Below are 22,748 nucleotides of genomic sequence, written 5' to 3' on the forward strand. Positions count from 1 at the left end.
TTTTCTCTGACAGATCTCTCTCTGAAAAAGGACAAACTCCAGCATCTTCTCCTGAAACTGGACACTATGAAGGGCCCCCCGGGGCAAGACACTAGATGGCAATACAGCAGCGAGCGAGACGAACCAATGGGTGTACTTACAGTACTAATGTCTAATGTCTTGCAGTACTAATGTATGTTCCACCCCTTAACCTCTATAAAAGGGACACATCTCTAAAGGCAACAGTGCCTCTAAAGAGATAGTACTACAGTATATACAGTACATGTCATACAGACATAATAACTGAAAATGAATCACAATTAAAAGCAGTCCAGTCTGTGGATGTGTGATTGATGTCCAGAGTGGTGTGAGTGATGTGTGTTCTCCCTCTCTAAGGAGCCTGGAGAGGAGGACAGGGCTCATGCAAATCCTGGGGACAGACAGAGAGAGGCAGAAGGTGAGAGGACAGCCAACAACCACATGGCGGATAGGTAAGCAAGCACACAGCAACTCACAGCCCCTTGCAAAGGATGTAGACTCAGGCATTGTTTGGCTGTTCTGCGTTGTTTGGTTGTGCACATTGAGTATTCAATTTATTGATTGATTATTAATAAAGTATTTGAGATTTTTGTTTCCTTTTCACAGACCTGTGCATATGTCACCCCATCACAGAGAGAGCATGAGCCTAGAGGATGACGATGCCTGTGACCATTCCCTGCACAGGTAGTGGCAACCTTTCTTGCCACACTTTGTTCATTATCCATGTTTAAATTGACCATCTTGCTGAGGTTTATTTTGTCTCCGCAGGGGGAATAAGATGATCCACAGCTGTTGGCGCAGAATCTTCCAGTCCATCAGCTTCCCCTTCAGCCTGGCTACTGCCTTCATCATAGAGCTGCTCAGCTTCATCACACAGTATGTCATCAAGGTAAAGTTGCTCTCCGAGGGATAATGATGTGCATGGGTATATTCAGATTAATAACTAGAATTCACTTATTTCAAAGGATATTATATTAGGTTGCTTTTAGTTCACCTGTCTTTACCTGTGTGCACACAGGTGTTGGTGGTGGGACTAGTCGTAGTGCTAGGGGAACAGGTGATCACACCTCTGTTCGGGGCACTGTTTAGCCACACCCTCCAGCCCATGGCCAGGTGTTTCGTCAACGTCTCATGGGCTGTCAGGGCCATTCTCCACTCCCTATTGGCCATTGTTAGGGAAGTCTTTATGAACGTAGCGCTACTCGTTCAATCGTTCAGGCTCGTGGAAGTCAACATGGCTGCTGCTGAGCCTCGTGGCAGACAGGACGAGTGATTCAGGAAGCCCAAGGGCAATTAAAAGCCTATGAACCTAATATAACCTAACTTTTCTCAGTGATTGAAAGTGTGCCTTTATGTTTAGGACAAGTGTTGTAGTTCTTAGCTAGTTATTACTAGCTACAATTATACATTAACACAAATATCATAATTACATATGCACCCAATATCATTCTGTCATAGCTGCACATGGAATACATCCGTTCCTTCCAGTTATTCCTAAGAAAACACAATTTAGAAACAGTTACTGAAATCACAAAATGTGTTTATTTGCAATGTGCTGAACACATCATTCGAGCGGGGTTGAACCATTGTTTTTGAAACAACACTAATGTCTTCGTGTGTGGACATCTACAGTATGAAACATCGGTTTACACTCTATAGCAAACACTAGTGACGCCACATAATCACTGTACACTATAGTTACACAGTGTTCGGGAGTAGTGAACTACGTGTAGTACAACAAGTAATATAATTACATTTTGCAGTAGCAAAATTGTAATCTTGGTAGTGTTTTCAGTAGTTAATAACTTTTTTTTTGCCAGGTAGCAGTGTAGCTAACTACTGGAACTACACGCTACTTTGTTGCAACGAGAAAATAAAATATAGGTGAAGTAGGTGAGAATTTTCTTTCTTTTTTGGCATCAGACCTGCCTAATTCTCAGTTGAAACACATTTTGTGTGCCTAATTCTCACTACACACTCTGTTAACATCTGATTCCAGAGTGATTTGTTCTTGCAATATGTAGTCTATGGCATTTCAGATTTAGATATGATCATTTTTAACTAAGTATAGTAGTTTGGATGTAGTGAACTACTTTTTCAAAGTAACTTTACTTCACTTTATTTTTCTTAAGAGTAGCTTTAGTGTAGCTTAATTTCTTCCAGTGTGAAGTAATTGGTAGCTTGGTAAACTATATTTTCAGAGTAGCTTCCCTAGCACTGTAGTTACATTGCATTGCGCTTACATTATGACTTTAATTTCTGAAATACTAGTTCTTCAACACTGCAAATGAAAGTAATACAGAATGACTTCATTCACATTAAGTCTCGTTCCACACTGTTTTACAGAAAACACACGTTTCTGTTTTCAGATTTACATTCGTCCATTTACTCAATCAAGACCTGAAAAGTGGTTGAGCTCTTTTAGGCCCAAAATAATCATTTGGAATTGGAGAGAGAAAAAACACTAAGAAAACAAAACAATTAATAATTTTTTTTGTCTGTGTACAGTGTTCGTTTGGCTCCATAATGTCAGTTTTATTTTTGAATAAATGGTTAGAGTTCTTTTGCATCTTCCTCAATGTGAGTCTGAAGCCCAGAGTGTGAGTCTGAATGGTGCATCTGTGGGTTACTTGGTCGTCTGTTTGCTTGGTCGCTGGTTTGTTTCGTTGAGCCCTTGCGCTGCGATCCCCCCGCCGACGTCCTGATGCTGGAGCAACGGGACCTGGCGCCAGCTTCATCCTCCATGGCTATGTCATAATCGTCTGAAAGACAGATCACAGAGTGCATATTCTTATGTTGGTTTTCTGTCTCAGACTCCTCTTCAGAAGTGCTTTTGTGTCCGTCTTTGGGATCTCTGATTTGGTGTGTTTTCATCCTGTGGCTCTGAGGCTTTTCTGTGTTTGTTTGGTCCTCAGAGGCCTCGCTTACATCTGCGGTCTCACTAGAAGTACCACTAGAAGCACCCAAAACATCTCTCGACTTATCCGTCCTTTCCCCCTCGGAATATCTCTTCTCTTTTGTGTCAACGGCTTGTTCCCACTCCTTCTCCCATTCCCCCTCCTCCTCCTCCTCCTTCTTCTCCATATCCCTCTGCTTATTCCTCTCCTTCTCCTTCTCGTCTTTCGTCACAGCCCCCATGCTGATGGTGTTGTCAGCTTTCCTGCCATTGGAGATGAGGGTGGGAGTGAGGTCTTTAACCAAGGGCTCTGGCATCACCAGTATAGGCAGCATGTCGCCTGTTACGGTCCTGGAGCCGCAGTCTGGGTGGCTGCTGTGGGACCGTGGTTGTGGTGGGATCAGTGACTGTTTCCTGGTGTAGACCCCATGTCTCCCATGGAGGCTTTCAGAACCTCCCGAGGCCTCGTAGTCTATGCTGAACCCTTTGTTCTGGTAGCAGACCTCCTCGATCAGGGGGATCATGGGCCGGCCCGAGTTCACCTGTCGATCATGGAAAGAAGGGGCATTTAGAGGGTTGCTTTGAGTTGAAATGGTTGCTTTGTGACTTGTTATGTTCCAACTGATGCAGCGTTGTCCTGGTCCGCGCAAAAGTCTCATTGGTCTCGATCAGAATTTCAAAAGTACATTGGACAATTATGGACAAGCAATTTCAGCACGTTTGAAAAGCTGAGGCTGTACGACCAGATCAAACCGCCCCTCCACGCCCATACCCCGCCTCCCAGGATGCCTCTTCCACAGAGCTGAACAACCGTATCACATTCTGTTCATGTGTTACTTTAAGCAACACATTTTTTTAACAGCTGAAATAAAAACCCTGTAGCACTTTGAACGAGCGTTCCCCCCAAAATATCTATTTTGTAGGCTAATTTAAGACGACATGATTGACATGTAGCTACAACCTTCTCTGTCTGTTGTAACTAAGGATATTGCAGTAGCACAAACATAAGCAGTACGCAAACCTTTTTTGCAATATCCTTATCCTAAATGTGGTGTGAAACTAAATGCATTTAGGCTACATGACAACATAACATGTAGCCTAACACCAAACGATATGATAGACAGTACATCATTGAAATTTGCCAGAGTAGCCTGTTTCAGCTCTGGCCAGCCGAACTAGCACATACGCAGAAGTTACGGTTGTTTAGCTATCGGGAAGAAGCTTCCAGAGAATCTGGTCACGCAGCCACTCCGTTTTCGAAATATTAAAACACCACACATTAGCTTACTGAATCCATATAGATAGATACTAGATCTATTCTATGACTGAATCTATGATATTCCACTTACACATGGGATTGGGTACTGACCATAAATCGGCTACAGTCTACGATGCAAAACATAAGCAAGTCAGTATTTCACCTCATCACCAAACTCACAATAATTACATATGCAATACTATTACATACAGTGAGCTCCAAAAGTATTGGGACAGTGACACATTTTTTTTTATTGTTTTGGCTCTGTGCTACCATGCTACCATGATTACGGATAATCCTGAATGAATCATGAGTAAGGATGAGTGAGTGTCACGCTCTGATCTGTTTCACCTGTTCTTGTGATGTCTCCACCCCCCTCCAGGTGTCGCCCATCTTCCCCATTATCCCCTGGGTACTTATACCTGTGTTTTCTGTCTGTCTGTGCCAGTTCGTCTTGTTTGTTCAAGTCAACCAGCGTTTTCTCTCAGCTCCTGATTTTCCCCAGTCTCTCTTTTTCTCGCCCTCCTGGTTTTGAGCCTGCCTGCCGTCCTGTACCTTGGCCACACTACTCTGGATTATCGACCCCTGCCTGCCTTGACCTGTCGTTTGCCTGCCCCTGTTGCTGCAGTACACATTGTTACTTCAACACAGTCTGCACCTTACCTGAAACCTGATAGTATGAACTGGCCATGACTGACCCAGCAGACTTGGACCAGCTCCGCAACGCCATCTCCTCCCTAGGAGCCCTCATTGGTAGACATGAGGAGTTGCTTCGTGGTCTGATGGAAGCGTTCCAGGATGTGGCCGACTGTCACGTCCTAGCATTGGACACTTTGCGGGAGCAATTCCGTGGTTTGCCTACTAGGCAGCCTACCACAACGGTAACCTCCATGCCACTCAGTAACCCGGCTGGTAGCAGCCGCGTCACCCCGGATTCCCAGGAACCCAGGTTACCTCTCCCGGAGCACTACGATGGGGATTCCAGAACCTGCCGGGCCTTTCTCTCCCAGTGCTCCCTCATTTGTTAGCTGCCGCCTTCTTCGTTCCCCTCGGATCGCTCGAAGATAGAGTACATTATTATGCTGATGTCAGGGGGGCACTCGCCTGGGCCATGGTGGTGTGGGAGCAACAATCCGCCGTCTGCCTCAGTCTGGAGGTATTCGTGGCGGAGGTGAGAGATGTTTTCGAGGCTCCGGTGTCCAGGAGAGAGGCTCCCCGGAAGTTACTCCAGCTTCGGCAGGACTCCGTCCGTGTGGTAGACTATGCGGTGGATTTCCGCACGCTACCAGCGGAGGGTGCCTGGAACCCGGAAGCGCAGTTCGACAAGTTCCTGCACGGATTATCGGAGGAAGTAAAGGACGAGCTTGCAGCCTGGGAACTTCCGACGGATCTCGACTCACTCATCGCTTTAACCATTTAGATCGATGGTCGGCTACGTAGGAGGGAGAAGAGGTCTGATTGCGGTCCCAAATGCTCACTCAAGGATCCCACCTTGCATCTGATGAACTCTGGAAGTCCCCGGCATCTTCGTCTCCGAGAGGATCCGAGCTTACCTGAGTTCCTCCAAGAGCCTCCGAAGACTGCTGATTTGCCCCTTCCCAAGCCGATGCAGCTCGGCAGGGCAAGGCTGTCTCCAGCCGAATGCGTACACAGACTTAACACCCAGCGTTGTCTGTATTGCGATACTGCCAGTCATTATGTGTCTACCTGTCCCTTCAAGAGACCAAGCTCATTGGTAGGAATGAGTACTCTGATGGGTCTTAAGGATAATGTTGCTTCTCCCCCTACTCACCCCCCTCTCCATGCCACCCTGCTGTGGGGCGACCAGTCCAAGTTTCTCCAGATACTCATCGACTCGCGGGCCGATATGAGTCTTATGGATGTTACCCTGGCGTCCGAGCTGGGCATCCCCACTCAACCCCTCTCCATTTCCATGGGTGTTAGAGCGCTGGACAGGCACTCTATAGGCCGGGTCACCCACCAAACCACCCCTATCAATCTTTGAGTGTCGGGGAACCACAGCGAGATGATACAATTCCTGCTAATTGAGTCTCTGCAGGTTCCTGTGGTATTTGGATTCTCTTGGCTTCAGCGACACAATCCCTCAATTGACTGGCCTACTGGTGCCATCGTGGGCTGGAGCCCGTTCTGCCACACTCATTGCCTGAAGTCAGCTCTGCCTTCCCCGGGACATCTTCCTAGGGGCTTGGAAATTGCTCTGGACCTCTTCGCCAACCCTATGGAGTACCAGGACCTCCGGGAGGGGTTCAGTAAGGACCGGTCCACTTCGCTTCCGCAGCACCAACCGGTATCCAAGAAGGTCAAGCCGGATGTGCTGGCACGCCGCTATAGCCCCGCGGCTACACCCCCGGAAACTGAGACCTTTCCCCCCTGCTCCAAAATCATTAGCCCCTCTGCTGTTCGTCCTCTGTTGTCCCGTACCCTCCGTATACTTCCTACTTTTCATGTGTCTAGATGTAAAACCATGTATCACAGCCCTTTGTCTCCTGTCACCTGATAGTGAGAAAGGTACAGAGGCATAAGTATCATACCCACCAAAAATGCTAGCCTCCCCTGTTATTGTATTAGCATATCTTGGGGGTATGATATTTGTGCGTCTAACTTTCTCACTCATCATTATTCACGATTCACTCAGAATGATCCATAATCATGGTAGCATCCACATTAATGTAGAAATGTTTAGAAACATAAAAGTGACTCCAAAATGACACAATACATTATTTACCATTAATTTCTATTGGGTACAAAATCATCTGAACTACAACCAAAATAAACAGCAAATGCATCCAACAAATTTGTGGAGTCACAAGCTTTCTGTAATCATTGTGTGCTATGAATATGGGACCACTTAACTTTTTACTACTTTAATACACGTAAGGGAATTTGTCCCAATACTTTTGGTCCCCTAAAATGGTGCAAAATTAAAGCTGACAGTCTGCACTTTAACCTCCGTCGATGTATCATTTGAAATCCAAAGTGCTGGAGTACAGAGACAAAACCACAACAAAATTCACTGTCCCAATACTTTTGGAGCTGTACTGTACATGTAACAATTATGGTTCATGTGTTACTGTTACACATCACTGACATTTACAGAGTTCACCACAATACATTTTCTCAAGCTGCACTACATTTTCTTGTTCCTGCATCTTGGGAAAACAAAACACAATGCAGAACCACGACGTCACAGTACAACCACAGGTGCCATACTTTAATTTGCATAACTATGCAATGGAAGTGCATCACATGTAAACATTTAACACACATGACACCATCTCACTGTCACAACCACAACATCACTCTAGTGCATATGTCAAAGCAATGCATTCATGAAAACTCACCATCTGGAACCCCCTTAAGCTCTACATAAACAGCATTAGTGAAAAAAAGACATCAGGGGCATAGAGGGAGAGAGTGAGGACGGGAGGAAAGAAAGACTGTCTGACATGCTGAGTTTTAACTTGTACCGCCAACCACTGTTTTAGGAGTCAGAGCTCAAAGATTGTAGTTGATATGGCGTTACAGACATGTTTAAAAATATATATATTAGTCCCAATGTTTTTTTTGCCTTGGATTACGCTGTAGTTTAGATAAGTGGTCGATTAGTTTCGATTTGACAGTAGCTAGGTTTCCATCCAATTGGAGACAGATTGTCATACCAGTATTCTAAAACCTGCATATAGAAAATATGTGCATTTTCCCACCAGTGTGGTTTCCACCAAATGGACTTGTTGCGGATAAAAATCAGATGTAGTTTTTTTCACAAAAACTGTTGTGTTAAATAGCAAATGTGCCTACTATGGTATTGGCACGTGCGTTCTAGCCAACAGCTCTCAGATACAGTGCGGGTAGGCTAGTCTACGTGATGAGATTATTATAGATAAAAAGTGAGGATATTTTTATTTGTCAAATGGCAGTCAAGCATCGATCATCATGTCACCAGAATCAGCCCCTTTGATATTTATTGGAAAGGAGCATCAAGATCCCCGTGCACTTTCACCACCCTGTGAAGTTCATCGTCATTTATTTCATCAGTAGCCTAATAAACGGCATAGCTTCCCGAGTCGTAGTGGGAGGACCACACAGCATATCAACGCGTGACTCCCAAGTTTACTTCAACATGATGGTTATTGTATCAATATTTGCGCATAAAGGTGTTTCCTCCAGCATGTCTCGCAAAATTAATTTGACGACACAAAAAGATCCCACTTCATGTAGCGTATTTGGTTTTGCCGACATTTGGAAAGTCCACCAACAACGTTTTTTTTTTTTACTTGCATAAATAGGTTGGATGAAAACCTGGTTAATGACACATTTAGCTCAGATTAGGGTTGTATAAGCGAACTACTTAGTTGCTTCATTGTGTTTGACTGTAATACTCAGTGGGTTTAAATGTTGTTCCAAACTTATACTTTGTTTCTTTGCCATTCCTGGGCATTCATTCAGTCTCAACATGCCAGCAAATGGTCATTCAATATTTCAACACCTGGATCAATATCTTTCTTTCACTTGTGTGCGTGCTTTAGTTGCCCCTGTGTGGGTGTGAGAGTCATGCGTGTGGATACAGTGTGTGTGTTATGTGTACATGGAGCAGCCCTTACCACATTGGGGTGCTTCCCCAGGGCGACAGCCCCTCGTCTGGCCGGGTCCCGTCTCCGTCTCCTCTTGGCCCATCGGATCAGCAGGAACAGGGTGGTCACTAACAGCAGCAGCATCCCACCCATGATACCTCCAGCCATCCTCACATCCATGTCTCTGAACAACCGCTCTTCTCCGAAAGGTGTCCGTGGAACTATGGAGGAAAGGATGGAAGGATAGGAGAGACAGTTTAGCGTATGAAGTCCAACTGCCCGCACAACTGGTCCATTATCTTCACTTTGCACCGGCTCGTGCTCATAGCCCTGCGGAGTCCTACTCATTCATCCCAACGTTGTGCCTGACGCCCAGACGAAGAGAAAGTTTGTGTCTGTTTTGTAAGCAGTCGCTCGGTCTACACTTCTTTGAATGGGGAGAAAATACATTCTGGGGAATTCGAGCAGCTTGACGTCCAGCCAGTTGACTGGCTTAACTCATCGTATTGTATTCATGTTGTCTGGAGTGGCGTGATTGGCCGTGCATTGAAGGGGAGAGAGGGGGGAGGGGGGGACTGGGTCATTATAAGTGGGATCTTCCAGCAAAACAATAACTTCAACCTCACACTTAAATATGACAAGTGTAGCTAAAGAATAAATGCATTATGTCATTCGGGTTTGTTCTAAGTAGTCCAGCCTGGATAAATTCTTATGCTTCTTTTCACCTCTTATGGAAATAAGGTCACAAATATTTAATGAATAGATCAACCACACATTAAAAGCCACAAAGAAATAGTTAATTGCCCACAAAATCAACATCTTAGTCTCCAGACTTAAAACACATTGAAAACCTGTGGTTTGAATTGAAGAGGGCAGTCCATAAGCGCATAGGAAGGATATAAAGGACATTTTAGAAAGCCTCTGTGCCGTTATCCTCGCAAGGTAAGGTATTGAAAACAGGGTATCAATCATTTTGACCCCTAGCTTAAAATATATATATTATATTACTTGTTAAACAAAATCTCTTTCTCTGAGCAATTGTATTAGTATAAAATAATATAATTTCCCTTTTTTTGGAACATACAATATACTCTAGCTCCGTTTTTCAATTATATATTTTATACAGTCATTTTTGTTCATCTTTATCAAGGGTGTCAATAATTTGGAATGCAGACCGTGGGGGAAAGAACAAGGACGCCGTCATTTTGCGCACATCCCAGAAACTGATTTTAGTGGATGTTTGTCAAATCCGTCATGATTTTTGTGTTCTAACAGGCCCACAATGTGGTTACTAAACAGTTTGCCTGTTTTTGCTGCATAATATTTAGATATAGTCAATTTTGGGGTTAGAAAAGATTTCTGTTAACTGCCATTCGTGTAAGCTGGTAGCATAGCTAGGCATATTGAAATCTTAAGTGTAATGGGGTTGGTTGGTGATAATGACATGAACATGTATTGGGGTTGACATCCATACAAGCACTATATTCAGATTTTTATCCCAAAATAGTGTGAAATACCATAGTCTAACTGTAGACTACTTTTGATGGGGGGCAATGAGGAGATTCTGGATCTTTCCCCCATGGGGGACGCGTGAGTAAAGTTGCCTGGCATGTCATGGCATTTCCATTGTTTTGGTCGAGTTCAATTGATGTCTTTCCTGCATCTACAGGCTACACTGTAAGAAAATAGTATTGTTCTTTGTTGACATTCAGAGAGCCCTAGTGGATTAACCAGTGTTGATCAGATCCATATATTGTGTGTGCACAGTACTGTCATTGTGACTTTCCCTACCTGTCAAAGAGCTGATTGTGTGTGTGTGTGTGTGGTTCCTGTATCCTCACCCGTCCCTTCCCCCTTGACGTGTCAGTAATGCTCAGTACTTACCTGGCTGGCCTCTTTGTAGCAGCTCTATGTCGACTGAGGCTTTAGCAACCTCACCTGATTCCTCGTCCATAGCGACCACCTATAGGATAAATAATGATATTACATAGAACTGTAGATTCGAGCCACAAAAGGCTTCTATGTGTATTTCTAACCCTAATCTTAATTTAAGCTAATTTCAATGTGTGTGTTACCTACAGTTGTATTACTACTGGACCACTTATTGGCTTAACCTAGCCATACAGTTAGCCAGGGATGACTAGTAAAACCAACTGTCCCGATTTAACAAATCCAGGTATTTACACTGAAAAAATATATAAATGTAAAGTGTTGGTCCCATGTTTCATGTGCTGAAATAAAATATCCCAGAAATCTTCAAAATGCACAAAAAGCTTATTTCTCTCAAATGTTGTGCACAAATGTGTTAACATCCCTGTTAGTGAGCATTTTTCCTTTGCCAAGATAATCCATCCATCTGACAGGTCTGGCATATCAAGAAGATGATTAAACAGCATGATCATTACACAGGTGCACTTTGTGCTAGGGACAATAAAAGGCCACTCTAAAATGTGCAGTTTTGTCACGCAACACAATGCCACAGATGTCTCAAGTTTTGAGGGAGTGTGCAATTGGCATGCTGACTGCAGGAATGTTCGCCAGAGCTGTTGCCAGAGAATTGAATGTTCATTTCTCAACTATAAACTGCCTCCAACGTCGTTTTAGAGAATTTAGCAGTACATCCAACCGGCCTCACAACCGCAGACCACGTGTATGGCGTCGTGGAGGTGAGCGGTTTGCTGATGTCAACGTTGTAAACAGAGTGCCCCATGGTGGCAGTGGGGTTATGCAATGGGCAGGCATATGCTATGGACAACGAACACGATTGCATTTTATTGATGGCAATTTGAATGCAAAGAGATATTGTGACGAGATCTTGAAGCCCATAGTCGTGCCATTCATCCGCCGCCATCACCTTATGTTTCAGCATGGTAATGCAAGGCCCCATGTCGCAAGAATCTGTACACAATTCCAGGAAGCTGAAAATGTCCCAGTTCTTCCGTGGCCTGTATACGCACCTGTCACGTTCCTGACCTGTTTTCTGTTGTTTTGTATGTGTGTGATGGTCAGGGCGTGAGTTTTGGGTGGGCAGTCTATGTTTGCTGTTTCTATGTTGGTTTTGGGTTGCCTGGTATGGCTCTTAATTAGAGGCAGGTGTTTTGCGTTTTCCTCTAATTGAGAGTCATATTAAGGTAGGTTGTTCTCACTGTTTGTTTGTGTCTCCTGTGTCTTTCGTGTCTGTGTATGTGCACCACACGGGACTGTCTTGGCTGTTCGTTCGTTTGATGTAGTCTGTTCCTGTTCGTGAGTTCTGCGTGTAGTTATGTAAGTTCCATGTTCAGGTCTGTCTACGTCGTGTTTGTTATTTTGTAATTTCCAAGTGTTTTCGTATTTCGTCTTTGTGTTTCAATAAATATCATTTATGTCTAATTACCTCGCTGCGTATTGGTCCACCGATCCTTCTCTCCTCTCCTCGTCCGAGGAGGAAGACGACAGCCGTTACAGAATCACCCACCAAACCCAGATCAAGCAGCGGGTTAACGCACAGCCACGACAGCAGCAGTGGGAAAAGGAGGATTGGACATGGGAAGAGATCCTGGACGGTAAAGGACCCTGGGCAGAGCCAGTGGAGTGTCGCCGCCCCAAAGCGGAGCTGGAGGCAGCGAAAGCGGAGAGGCGACGTTATGAGGAGGCAGCACGGAAGCAAGGCTGGAGGCCCGTGAGTAACACCCAAAAATTTCTTGGGGGGGAGGCTAAAGGGGAGTGTGGCGAAGCCGGGTTGGATACCTGAGCCAACTCCCCGGGCTTGCCGTGGAGTAAGAGGGCGTCGTACTGGTCAGACACCGTGTTATGCGGTAAAGCGCACGGTGTCCCCAGTACGCGTGCTTAGCCCAGTGCGGGCTATTCCACCTTGCCGCACTGGGAGGGCTAGGTTGGGCATCGAGCCGAGTGCCATGAAGCCGGCCCAACGTATCTGGTCTCCAGTACGTCTCCTCGGGCCGGCGTACATGGCACCAGCCTTACAGGTGGTGTCCCCGGTTCGCCTGCATAGCCCAGTGCGGGCTATTCCACCTCGCCGCACTGGCAGGGCTACGGGGACCATTCAACCTGGTAAGGTTGGGGAGGCTCGGTGCTCAAGAGCACGTGTCCTCCTTCACGGTCCGGTATATCCGGCGCCACCTTCCCGCCCCAGCCTAGTACCACCAGTGCCGACACCACGCACCAGGCTTCCAGTGCATCTCCAGAGCCCTGTTCCTCCTCCACGCACTCTCCCTATGGTGCGTGTCTCCAGCCCAGTGCCTCCAGTTCCGGTACCGCGCACCAGGCTGTCTCTCCGTCTCCTCCCTACAGAACTGCCCGTCTGCCCAGCGGCGCCTGAACTGCCCGTCTGCCCAGCGGCGCCTGAACTGCCCGTCTGCCCAGCGGCACCTGAACTGCCCGTCTGCCCAGCGGCGCCTGAACTGCCCGTCTGCCCAACGGCGCCTGAACTGCCCGTCTGCCATGAGCCTGCAAAGCTGCCCGTCTGCCATGAGCCTGCAAAGCCGCCCGTCTGCCAAGAGCCTACAGAGCCTTCCGCCAGACCGGATCAGCCAGAGCCTTCCGCCAGACCGGATCAGCCAGAGCCTTCCGCCAGACCGGATCAGCCAGAGCCTTCCGCCAGACCGGATCAGCCAGAGCCTTCCGCCAGACCGGATCAGCCAGAGCCTTCCGCCAGACCGGATCAGCCAGAGCCTTCCGCCAGACCGGATCAGCCAGAGCCTTCCGCCAGACCGGATCAGCCAGAGCCGTCCAGCCAGGACCTGCCAGAGCCGTCCAGCCAGGACCTGCCAGAGCCGTCCAGCCAGGACCTGCCAGAGCCGTCCAGCCAGGACCTGCCAGAGCCGTCCAGCCCGGACCTGCCGGAGTCCCTCAGCCCGGACCTGCCGGAGTCCCTCAGCCCGGACCTGCCGGAGTCCCTCAGCCCGGACCTGCCGGAGTCCCTCAGCCCGGACCTGCCGGAGTCCCTCAGCCCGGACCTGCCGGAGTCCCTCAGCCCGGACCTGCCGGAGTCCCTCAGCCCGGACCTGCCGGAGTCCCTCAGCCCGGAGCTGCTGCCCCTTATCCCGGAGCTGCTGCCCCTTATCCCGATGCTGCCCCTTCATCTAGGTGGGTTTAGTTGGAGGGTGGTCATTGGGAGGGGGATACAGAAGCGGGGAGTGACTATGGTGGTGTGGGGACAGCGTCCGGAGCCTGAGCCACCACCGTGGTCAGATGCCCACCCAGACCCTCCCCTGGACTTTGTGCTGGTGCGCCCGGCGTTCGCACCTTGAGGGGGGGGTTCTGTCACGTTCCTGACCTGTTTTCTGTTGTTTTGTATGTGTGTGATGGTCAGGGCGTGAGTTTTGGGTGGGCAGTCTGTTTGCTGTTTCTATGTTGGTTTTGGGTTGCCTGGTATGGCTCTTAATTAGAGGCAGGTGTTTTGCGTTTTCCTCTAATTGAGAGTCATATTAAGGTAGGTTGTTCTCACTGTTTGTTTGTGGGTGATTGTCGCTGTGTCTGTGTATTTTGCACCACACGGTACTGTCTCGTCTCGTTCGTTCGGTCGTTCCTGTTTATGTGTTCCTCGTTTCATGTAAGTTCATAGTTTAGGTCTGTCTAGTTCGTTTTGTTATTTTGTTAATCATTCAAGTGTATTTCGTTTCGTGTTTTTCCGTCTTGTCAAATAAACATTATGTATTCATCACCCTTGGTCTACTCACTCACCGAGGGACGGCCGTTACAGCACCAGACATGTCACCCATTGAGCAAGTTTGGAATGCTCTGAATTGACATGTACGACAGCGAGTTCCAGTTCCTGCCAATATCCAGCAACTTCGCAGAGCCATTGAAGAGGAGTGGGACAACAATCCACAGGCCCCAATCAACAGCCTGATCAACTGTATGTGAAGGAGTTGTGTCGCACTGCATGAGGCAGATGGTGGTCACACCAGATACTGACTGGTTTTCTGATCCACGCCCCTACCGTTTTTTAAGGTTTCTGTGACCAACAGATGCATAGCTGTATTCCCAGTCATGTGAAATAAATAGATTAGGGCCAAATTAATTTATTTCAATTGACTGATTTCATCATATCAACTGTAACTTATTGCATGTTGCGTTTTATATTTGATTTTTGATTTTTGTTCAGTATGTATTTGTCTGACTATGATCGTACCTCTAGGATGTGCCTCTCGAAGGGTCGTAGGCGGTCGGTCTTAGCGATGATAACCCCTTCCTGGGTGATGTGGTACAGTGCAGTTGTGGCTGATGTGGGCGGGAGAGAGTAATGCATTTTTGGATTCACCCCCTGTAAATGGAGGGAAGGTGAACCGAGAGAGGATGTACCAGGAACCAAGATGGGATGAAAATACTTTTGTTTTTTTATCCCTTTTAAACTAACTAAATGTAGTCAGACACACACATTGTCCCACTGCTTACATCTACGAAGTCCTGGTCTATGGCTTGGATGAGAAGCACCTCGTTCCCATAGGTGGAGACTAGCGTGGCAGGACTGGAGCTCTCGACGATGAAGCCCTTGTACGTGGTTCTGTTAAAGAGGGGAGGGAACCGGTTCTCTGCTAGCACCCGGACCAGCGCTGTCGCCACACTGTACTTCTTTGGGTCATTCAGCTGAGATGCCTGTAGATGATTGATGGTGTTTTCAATGTCAAACAGTCCAGGAAGATCCCATTTCAGGTCTATTTGGTTACCAAATTAGATTTTAAAAGGCTCTTAGTACGGCGCTTATTGTCTTATTTGTGGCTTTTTGATACTAGTGCTTTTATCGTTGTTTCATTCAAGATTTTCTTACCATGATGCGTAGTCGGAATGTAGGTGTCAGGTGTCTGTTTTCCACCCGTCTAGTCAATGTGATCTCTGCTGTTTGGTTGTCAATCTGAAACCTGTTTTTGTCAGCACCTGAGGCACATGTGTAAAGGTAAATACACTTCTGTCACGTGTAAGGCTGCAATGCAATCCTTTCAAAAAGAAACATGGTCTACTGGCCTCTCAATAGGCCTTGAAAATGCCTATTGGCGACTATGGATTAGTTAGGTAGGCCCACACCTGAGAGAATGGAGTAGAGCAAAGGCGTATCAAGGCTTCTGTCTCCATCTTCGGCATGAATTGGACCAGGAGAGAAACTCAGCAATATGTCCTGAAACCAGAGAATTACTGCATCTTAGAATCCACATCCACACACAATCAATTGTTAGATCTTGACTCCGGCCAGGTTGCCCTCGCAAAAGAGATTTCTAACTTCAAGTGTCTTTCCTGGTTAATATATTATGGGTTAATAAAAAAAAGAATCTATAGTGTATGCAGTATGCACATCCCATATAATTCAAATTCTACAATGAAAGACAAGACCTATGCAGTAGTCATGACCTGGTCCTTTTCTGTGATGTTGACTGCGTAGATGGGATTGGTGCAGACAATCGCGTGGTTGTTGTCCTGGGAGATAGGTGTGCACGGTAGGAACTGAGGGTACTGGTCGTCCCCGTCCTTCACGTTCACAGTCAGAGAGGCGGAAGTGTTGTACCACTCCTTGGTGTTGGTTTCCTGGAGTAGATATTTTTATTATTTTATCTAAGCTTCAGTAATGATGCCCAATATAATGGAAAACTATTCCACCTAGCAAGACTGAGAGCAAACCCTTACAGAAAAACCACGTTGATTTCACATGTGGAAAATCACAATTTCACATTTGACATTTTTACATGTTTTGCACATGTGAAACCATGTGTTTTTGGAACACTTCACATGAGATGATATTTCACATGAAGTTTCTCATGTGGATGTTCACATGATCACATGAGATTTCACAGGTGATGCCCTGCGAACAATAATGAGTCGTTATGATACACACACTGTCACCCTGATCTGTTCACCTGTCTTGTGCTTATCTCCACCCCCCCACCAGGTGTCTCCTATTATTCCCCATTATCCCCTGTGTATTTATACCTGCGTTATCTGTTTGTCTGTTCCCAGTTCGTCTTGTCAGGTCTTACCAGCATGTTTCCCGTTTCTCCTGTTCTCAAGTTTTTGTTTTCTATTCTACCCGGTGCTGACCTTTCTGTCTGTCCTGACCCTGAGCCTGCCTGCCGTTCTGTCCCTGATTGACTCTGACTTGGATTACGATCCTCTGCCTGTCCTCGACCCGCCCTTTGCCTGCCCCTTTGTTATAATAAATATTCGGAGAATCTAACTATCCGCCTCCTGTGTCTGCATCTGGGCCACATCCAGAGTCGTGATACACACAACACTTTTAACTTACATATTTGACGTACTTTAACAAACAATACTACATTGTGTATGTTTATTTATACAGTAATTATTATTCAACATGTCTTACCTGGGATTTGAACTCACAACCTCTTGGTTTACAGCATTCCGATCTTCCTGCTATGCCACAGTGTCTGTGTCAGTAACCGATTTCGACTGTATTGCTACACTTTGGACTTAAAATTAAATCCCAACCTTGTTAAAAATACAGTCAAGAAAATACAGTCACTACATGTGTAGTGTCATGGTATTGCATGTCGGAATGTTTCGTTTCACATGAGATAATATTCTTCCATGTGCTCACATGTTATCACATGTAGTTTTATGTTGTCACATGTTATTACATTAACTTCACATGAAATTACATTTGATCACATGAGATCACACAAAATCACATGAAATTCATGTGTTTTTTCTGTAAGGGAAGACAAAGACATGGTCGGGAGACCAGTATTCAGCCCAGCCATGTCCTTCCACAGCATTTGAGATTTAAGGTTAGAGAATGATGCTGCCTGTAAGATGCAATGTGCTTTGCATTGTAACTATTTATGATCGGTTGCTCTCCACGGAGTATTTGAGGATGGCTTTACTCATAAATAGTTGAGTAGTAATAGATTACATATTTTCAGATTATAATTATATTATATGACTAGGCAGGGAGTACACAGTAATAGCCTCTGGCTTTCAGAATTATTGGCCTCTGGCCTCAATGTGTTCTTGTTAATTAATGAAAAAGGGGATTAGTAGCAGAAATGGGTTCAAATGGTATTTGTTTTCTTTCAAATTCTTCAGCTGTGCTTGATTGAGCATGTCTGACTCAATGAGCTCACTTAAATAGTCCAAGAAGTGCAACCCCGTCCGTCTGGTACCTCAGACAGGCTCAATCAGACGGTCAAAGTATTTGAAAGAAAACACATACTATTTGAACCCAGTTCTGATAAGTAGCAGGTCTTACCACAGCGTAGATGACTAGCTGCAGCTGGGTTTTGGTCTCATAGTCCAATGGCTTGTCCAGGATCACTTTACCACTGTTGGGTAGGTCTATCCTGAAGTAACTGGCATCAGGCTGGGATGAGAGGAAACATGGAAATGAATGCTCATTAATTTAGTGCACAGATGGTCTACCGAGCGATTGACACAGATGTGTAATCAGCAAGGTTAGGAGGTACAGGAGCATTTAAAATAGATTTCATTTGAATAGATGTTGGGTTGTCACTATAAGTGTATATATTGGGTCATTGTTTGAAATAAACAGGAACATGACAACAGGATTCAACACTGTGGTGAAGTGCCTACTAGAGAGCGAGGAGTTTTATTGGTAAAAATACAGTTTGACTGCTGTCAATTAACTCTTCATACTCTCTCAATTCTATCACACACGGTCCCATAATGATTCTCTGTAAGTTCAAACTCATGGTACTGTCAAATAAAATAAAATTTTACTTGTCCCATACACGTGTTTAGCAGATGTTATTGTTGGTGTAGCGAATTGTGTCACGTTCCTGACCTGTTTTCCTTTGTTTTGTATTTGTTTTAGTTGGTCAGGGCGTGAGTTGGGTGGGTTGGTCTAGGTTTGATTTTCTATGTTGGGATTTTGTGTTCGGCCTGGTATGATTCTCAATCAGAGACAGCTGTCAATCGTTGTCCCTGATTGAGAATCATACTTAGGCAGCCTGGGTTTCACCTGTGTTTTGTGGGTGTTTGTCTCCTGTGTCTGTGTTGTTTGCACCATACGGGACTGTTTCGTTCGTTCGTCATTTTGTGTAGTCATTTTCCTGTTCGTGAGTTCTTCGTGTTTCATGTAAGTTCGTCGTCCAGGTCTGTCTACTCCGTTTGTTGTTTTGTTAGTTTCAAGTGAAGTTCGTGTTTTCTTTAATAAATCATGTCATATCAAGACGCTGCATTTTGGTTCAATCCCTGCTCCTCCTCTTCGGATGAAGAGGAGGAGGAACGCCGTTACAAATTGCTTGTGTTTCTAGCTCCAACAGTGCAGTAATATCTAACAATTTCACAACAATACACACAATACACACAAATCTAAAGTAAAGGAATGGAATTAAGAATATATAAATACTTGGGCGAGCAATGTCAGAGCGGCAAAGACTAAGATACAGTAGAATAGGATAGAATACAGTATATACATATGAGATGAGTAATGAAAAATATGTAACATTATTAAAGTGACTAGTGTTCCATTATTAAAGTGGCCAGTGATTTCAAGTCTATGTATATAGGGCAGCAGCCTCTAATGTGCTAGTGATGGCTATTTAACAGTCTGATGGCCTTGAGATAGAAGCTGTTTTTCAGTCTCTCGATCCCAGCTTTGATGCACCTGTACTGACCTCGCCTTCTGGATTATAGCGGGGTGAACAGGCAATGGCTCAGGTAGTTGTTGTCCTTGATGATCTTTTTGGCCTTCCTGTGACATCGGGTGCTGTAGGTGTCCTGGAGGGCAGGTAGTTTGCCCCCGGTGATGCGTTGGGCAGACCGCCCACCTTTTGGAGAGCCCTGCGGTTGCGGTCGGTGCAGTTGCCGTACCAAGTGGTGATACAGCCCGACAGGATGCTCTCAATTGTGCATCTGTAAAAGTTTGTGAGGGTTTTGGGTGCCAAGCCAAATTTCTTTAGCATCTTGAGGTTGAAGAAGCACTGTTCCGCCTTCTTCACCACACTGTCTGTGTGGGTGGACCATTTCAGTTTGTCAGTGATGTGTACGCAGAGGAACTTGAAGCTTTCCACCTTCTCTACTGTGGTCCTGTCGATGTGGATAGGGGGGTGCTCCCTCTGCTGTTTCCTGAAGTTCACGATAAGCTCCTTTGTTTTGATGATGTTGGGTGAGAGGTTATTTTCCGGGCACCACACTCCCAGGGCCCTCACCTCCTCCCTGTAGGCTGTCTCGTTATTGTTGGTAACCAGGCCTACTTCTGTTGTGTCGTCTGCAAACTTGATGATTGAGTTGGAGGCGTGCGTGGCCACACAGTTATGGGTGAACAGGAAGTACAGGAGTGGGCTGAGAATGCATCCCCAGTGTTCAGGATCAGCGAAGTGGAGGTGTTGTTTCCTACCTTCATCACCTGGGGCCGGCCCGTCAGGAAGTCTAGGACCCAGTTTCACAGGGCGGGGTTGAGACCCAGGGCCTCGAGCTTAATGATGAGCTTGGAGGGTACTATGGTGTTGAATGCTGAGCTATAGTCAATGAACAGCATTCTTACATCTTGTCCAGATGGGATAGGGCAGTGTGCAGTGCGATGGCGATTGCATCGTCTGTGGATCTATTGGGGCGGTATGCAAATTGAAGTGGGTCTAGGGTGTCAGGTAAGGTAGAGGTGATATGATCCTTGACTAGTCTCGCAAAGCACTTCATGATGACAGAAGTGAGTACTACGGGGCGATAGTCATTTAGTTCAGTTACCTTCGCTTTCTTGGGTACAGGAACAATGGTTGACATTTTGAAGCATGTGGGAACAGCAGACTGGGATAGGGAGAGATTGAATATATCCGTAAACATTCCAGCCAGCTGGTCTGCGCATGCTCTGAGGACGTGGCTAGGGATGCCGTCTGGGCCCGGCAGCCTTGCGAGGGTTAACACGCTGTAATGTCTTACACACATCGGCCATCGAGAAGGAGAGCCCACAGTCCTTGGTAGCGGGCCGCGTCGGTGGAACTGTGTTATCCTCAAAGCGGGTGAAGAAGGTGTTTAGCTTGTCCGGAAGCAAGGCGTCGGTGTCCGCAACGTGGCTGGTTTGCCCTTTGTAGTCTTTGATTGTCTGTAGACCCTGCCACATACGTCTCGTGTCTGAGCCATTGAATTGTGACTCTACTTTGTCCCTATGCTGACGTTTTGCCTGTTTGATTGCCTTATGGAGGAGATAACTACACTGTTTGTATTCAGCCATATTCCCAGTTACCTTGCCATGGTTAAATGCGATGGTTCACACTTTCAGTTTTGCGCGACTGCTGCCATCTATCCACAGTTTCTGGTTAATGTAGGTTTTAATAGTCTCCTATACACTCCTATACACTTCCTGATAAACTCAGTCACCGTATCAGTGTATTCGTCGATGTTATTCTCGGAGGCTACCCGGAACATATCCCAGTCCGCATGATCAATCTTGAAGTGTGGATTCTGATTGGTTAGACCAGCGTTGAATAGTCCTTAGCACAGGTACTTCCTGTTTGAGTTTCTGCATATAGGAAGGGAGGAGCAAAATGGAGTCATGATCAGATTTGCCGAAGGGAGTGCGGGGGGGCCTTGTAGGCATCCCGGAAGTTGTAGTAGCAGTGGTTGAGTGTTTTAGCAGCGCGAGTACTACATTCAATGTGTTGATAGAACTTCGGTAGCATTTTTCTCAAATTTACTTTGTTACAATCCCCAGCTACAATAAATTTGGCCTCAGGATATGTGGTTTCCAGTTTGCATAAAGTCCAGTGAAGTTATTTGAGGGCCGTCGTGGTGTCGGCTTGAGGGGGAATATACACGGCTGTAACTATAACCGAAGAGAATTCTCTTGCGAGGTAATACGGTCGGCATTTGATTGTGAGGTATTCTAAGTCGGGTGAACAAAAGGACTTGAGGTCCTGTATGTTATCTAAATTACACCATGTGTAGTTAGTCATGAAACATACAACTCCGACCTTCTTCTTCCCGGAAAGAATATTTATTCCTGTCTACGCGATGAACTGAGAACCCAACTGGCTGTATGGACTCAGACAGTATATCCCAATGTTTCCGTGAAACAGAGTATGTTACAGTCCTTGATGTCTCTCTGGAAGGAAATCCTCGCCCTGAGCTCGTCAACTTTATTATCCAGAGACTGAACATTAGCAAGTAATATACTCGGAAGCGGTGGGTGGTGTGCAGGCCTCCTGAGTCGGACTAGAAGTCCACTCCGAGTAGCTCTCCTCCACCGGCGGTGTTTTGGATCAGCCTCTGGAATCAGTTCAATTGTCCTGGGGGGTACGAACAAGGATCTGAGTTGGGAAAGTCGTATTCCTAGTCGTGATGCTGGTGAGTTACTGCCGCTCTGATATCCAAAAGTTATTCCCAGCTGTATGTAATAAGATTTTTTTTTGGGGGGGCTAATAATGTACGAAATAACACATAAAAAAAACTAAATACTGCAAAGTTTCTTAAGTGATAGAAGCACGGCAGCCCTATCTGTTGGTGCCATTTTTCATACCAAGGCTCTGTCGATGATGTAGGTGATGGTGTCTCCATCAGCATCGATGGCCTTGACGGTGAAGACTACAGAGTTGACTGCAGTGAGCTGAGGATTGATGAAATACAGAAGACCTGTCATTATGCATCTGAAACACAAGATTATCTATATTATCAAAGTGTGATCTAGAGATGTATCTTTACCTCACTTATGTAACGTGGTTGTATAGTCTTCTCAAAGAACCTTGGTTTGTTGTCGTTTTCATTCAGGATCTCAACTATGACCCTGTATTCACTCTAGAGAAAGAAAACAGTATTTTCAGAAACTCAGTGTACGTATTTCCTCTCCTTCATTTTGAGTCGGTTCACATTCTAAATGTAAAGGTTGGGAATAACATGCTGTAGGCCTAGTTGAGATGGAGTAATTGAGATGCCTTACCTGTATTATGTCATCTTCATAACATGTTAATGCTGCCATCAAAACAGATCCATGGCGCTTGGAGAGAAAAAAGCTATTAATTATACTTGTTAAGTATGAACTGTCAAAGATAGTAATGTGTCCTATTCAATCAAAACTGATAACTGG

General features: G+C 45.7%; 1 protein-coding gene across 2 annotated transcripts in view; it reads right to left on the reverse strand.

Annotated features, from left to right (window-relative positions):
• Positions 1–1,537: 1,537 nt before the first annotated feature.
• LOC139534141 (cadherin-related family member 5-like) overlaps positions 1,538–22,748 on the reverse strand; it is a 29,092-nt gene continuing 7,881 nt past the window's right edge. For both annotated transcript variants that reach the window (XM_071332962.1, XM_071332961.1), the window contains exons 4-15: positions 22,602–22,658; positions 22,367–22,459; positions 22,185–22,271; positions 17,961–18,071; positions 16,109–16,282; positions 15,788–15,878; positions 15,534–15,640; positions 15,161–15,361; positions 14,898–15,029; positions 10,649–10,727; positions 8,795–8,985; positions 1,538–3,456 (exon numbers count right to left, since the gene is read on the reverse strand). In XM_071332962.1, the coding sequence (XP_071189063.1) occupies positions 2,572–3,456; positions 8,795–8,985; positions 10,649–10,727; positions 14,898–15,029; positions 15,161–15,361; positions 15,534–15,640; positions 15,788–15,878; positions 16,109–16,282; positions 17,961–18,071; positions 22,185–22,271; positions 22,367–22,459; positions 22,602–22,658 (2,208 nt within the window). In that variant the 3' untranslated portion in view covers positions 1,538–2,571. The remainder of the gene's footprint in view (positions 3,457–8,794; positions 8,986–10,648; positions 10,728–14,897; positions 15,030–15,160; positions 15,362–15,533; positions 15,641–15,787; positions 15,879–16,108; positions 16,283–17,960; positions 18,072–22,184; positions 22,272–22,366; positions 22,460–22,601; positions 22,659–22,748) is intronic.

This window comes from Salvelinus alpinus, chromosome 11 (assembly GCF_045679555.1).
Source record: "Salvelinus alpinus chromosome 11, SLU_Salpinus.1, whole genome shotgun sequence".
In the NCBI taxonomy this organism is placed as follows: Eukaryota; Metazoa; Chordata; class Actinopteri; order Salmoniformes; family Salmonidae; genus Salvelinus; species Salvelinus alpinus.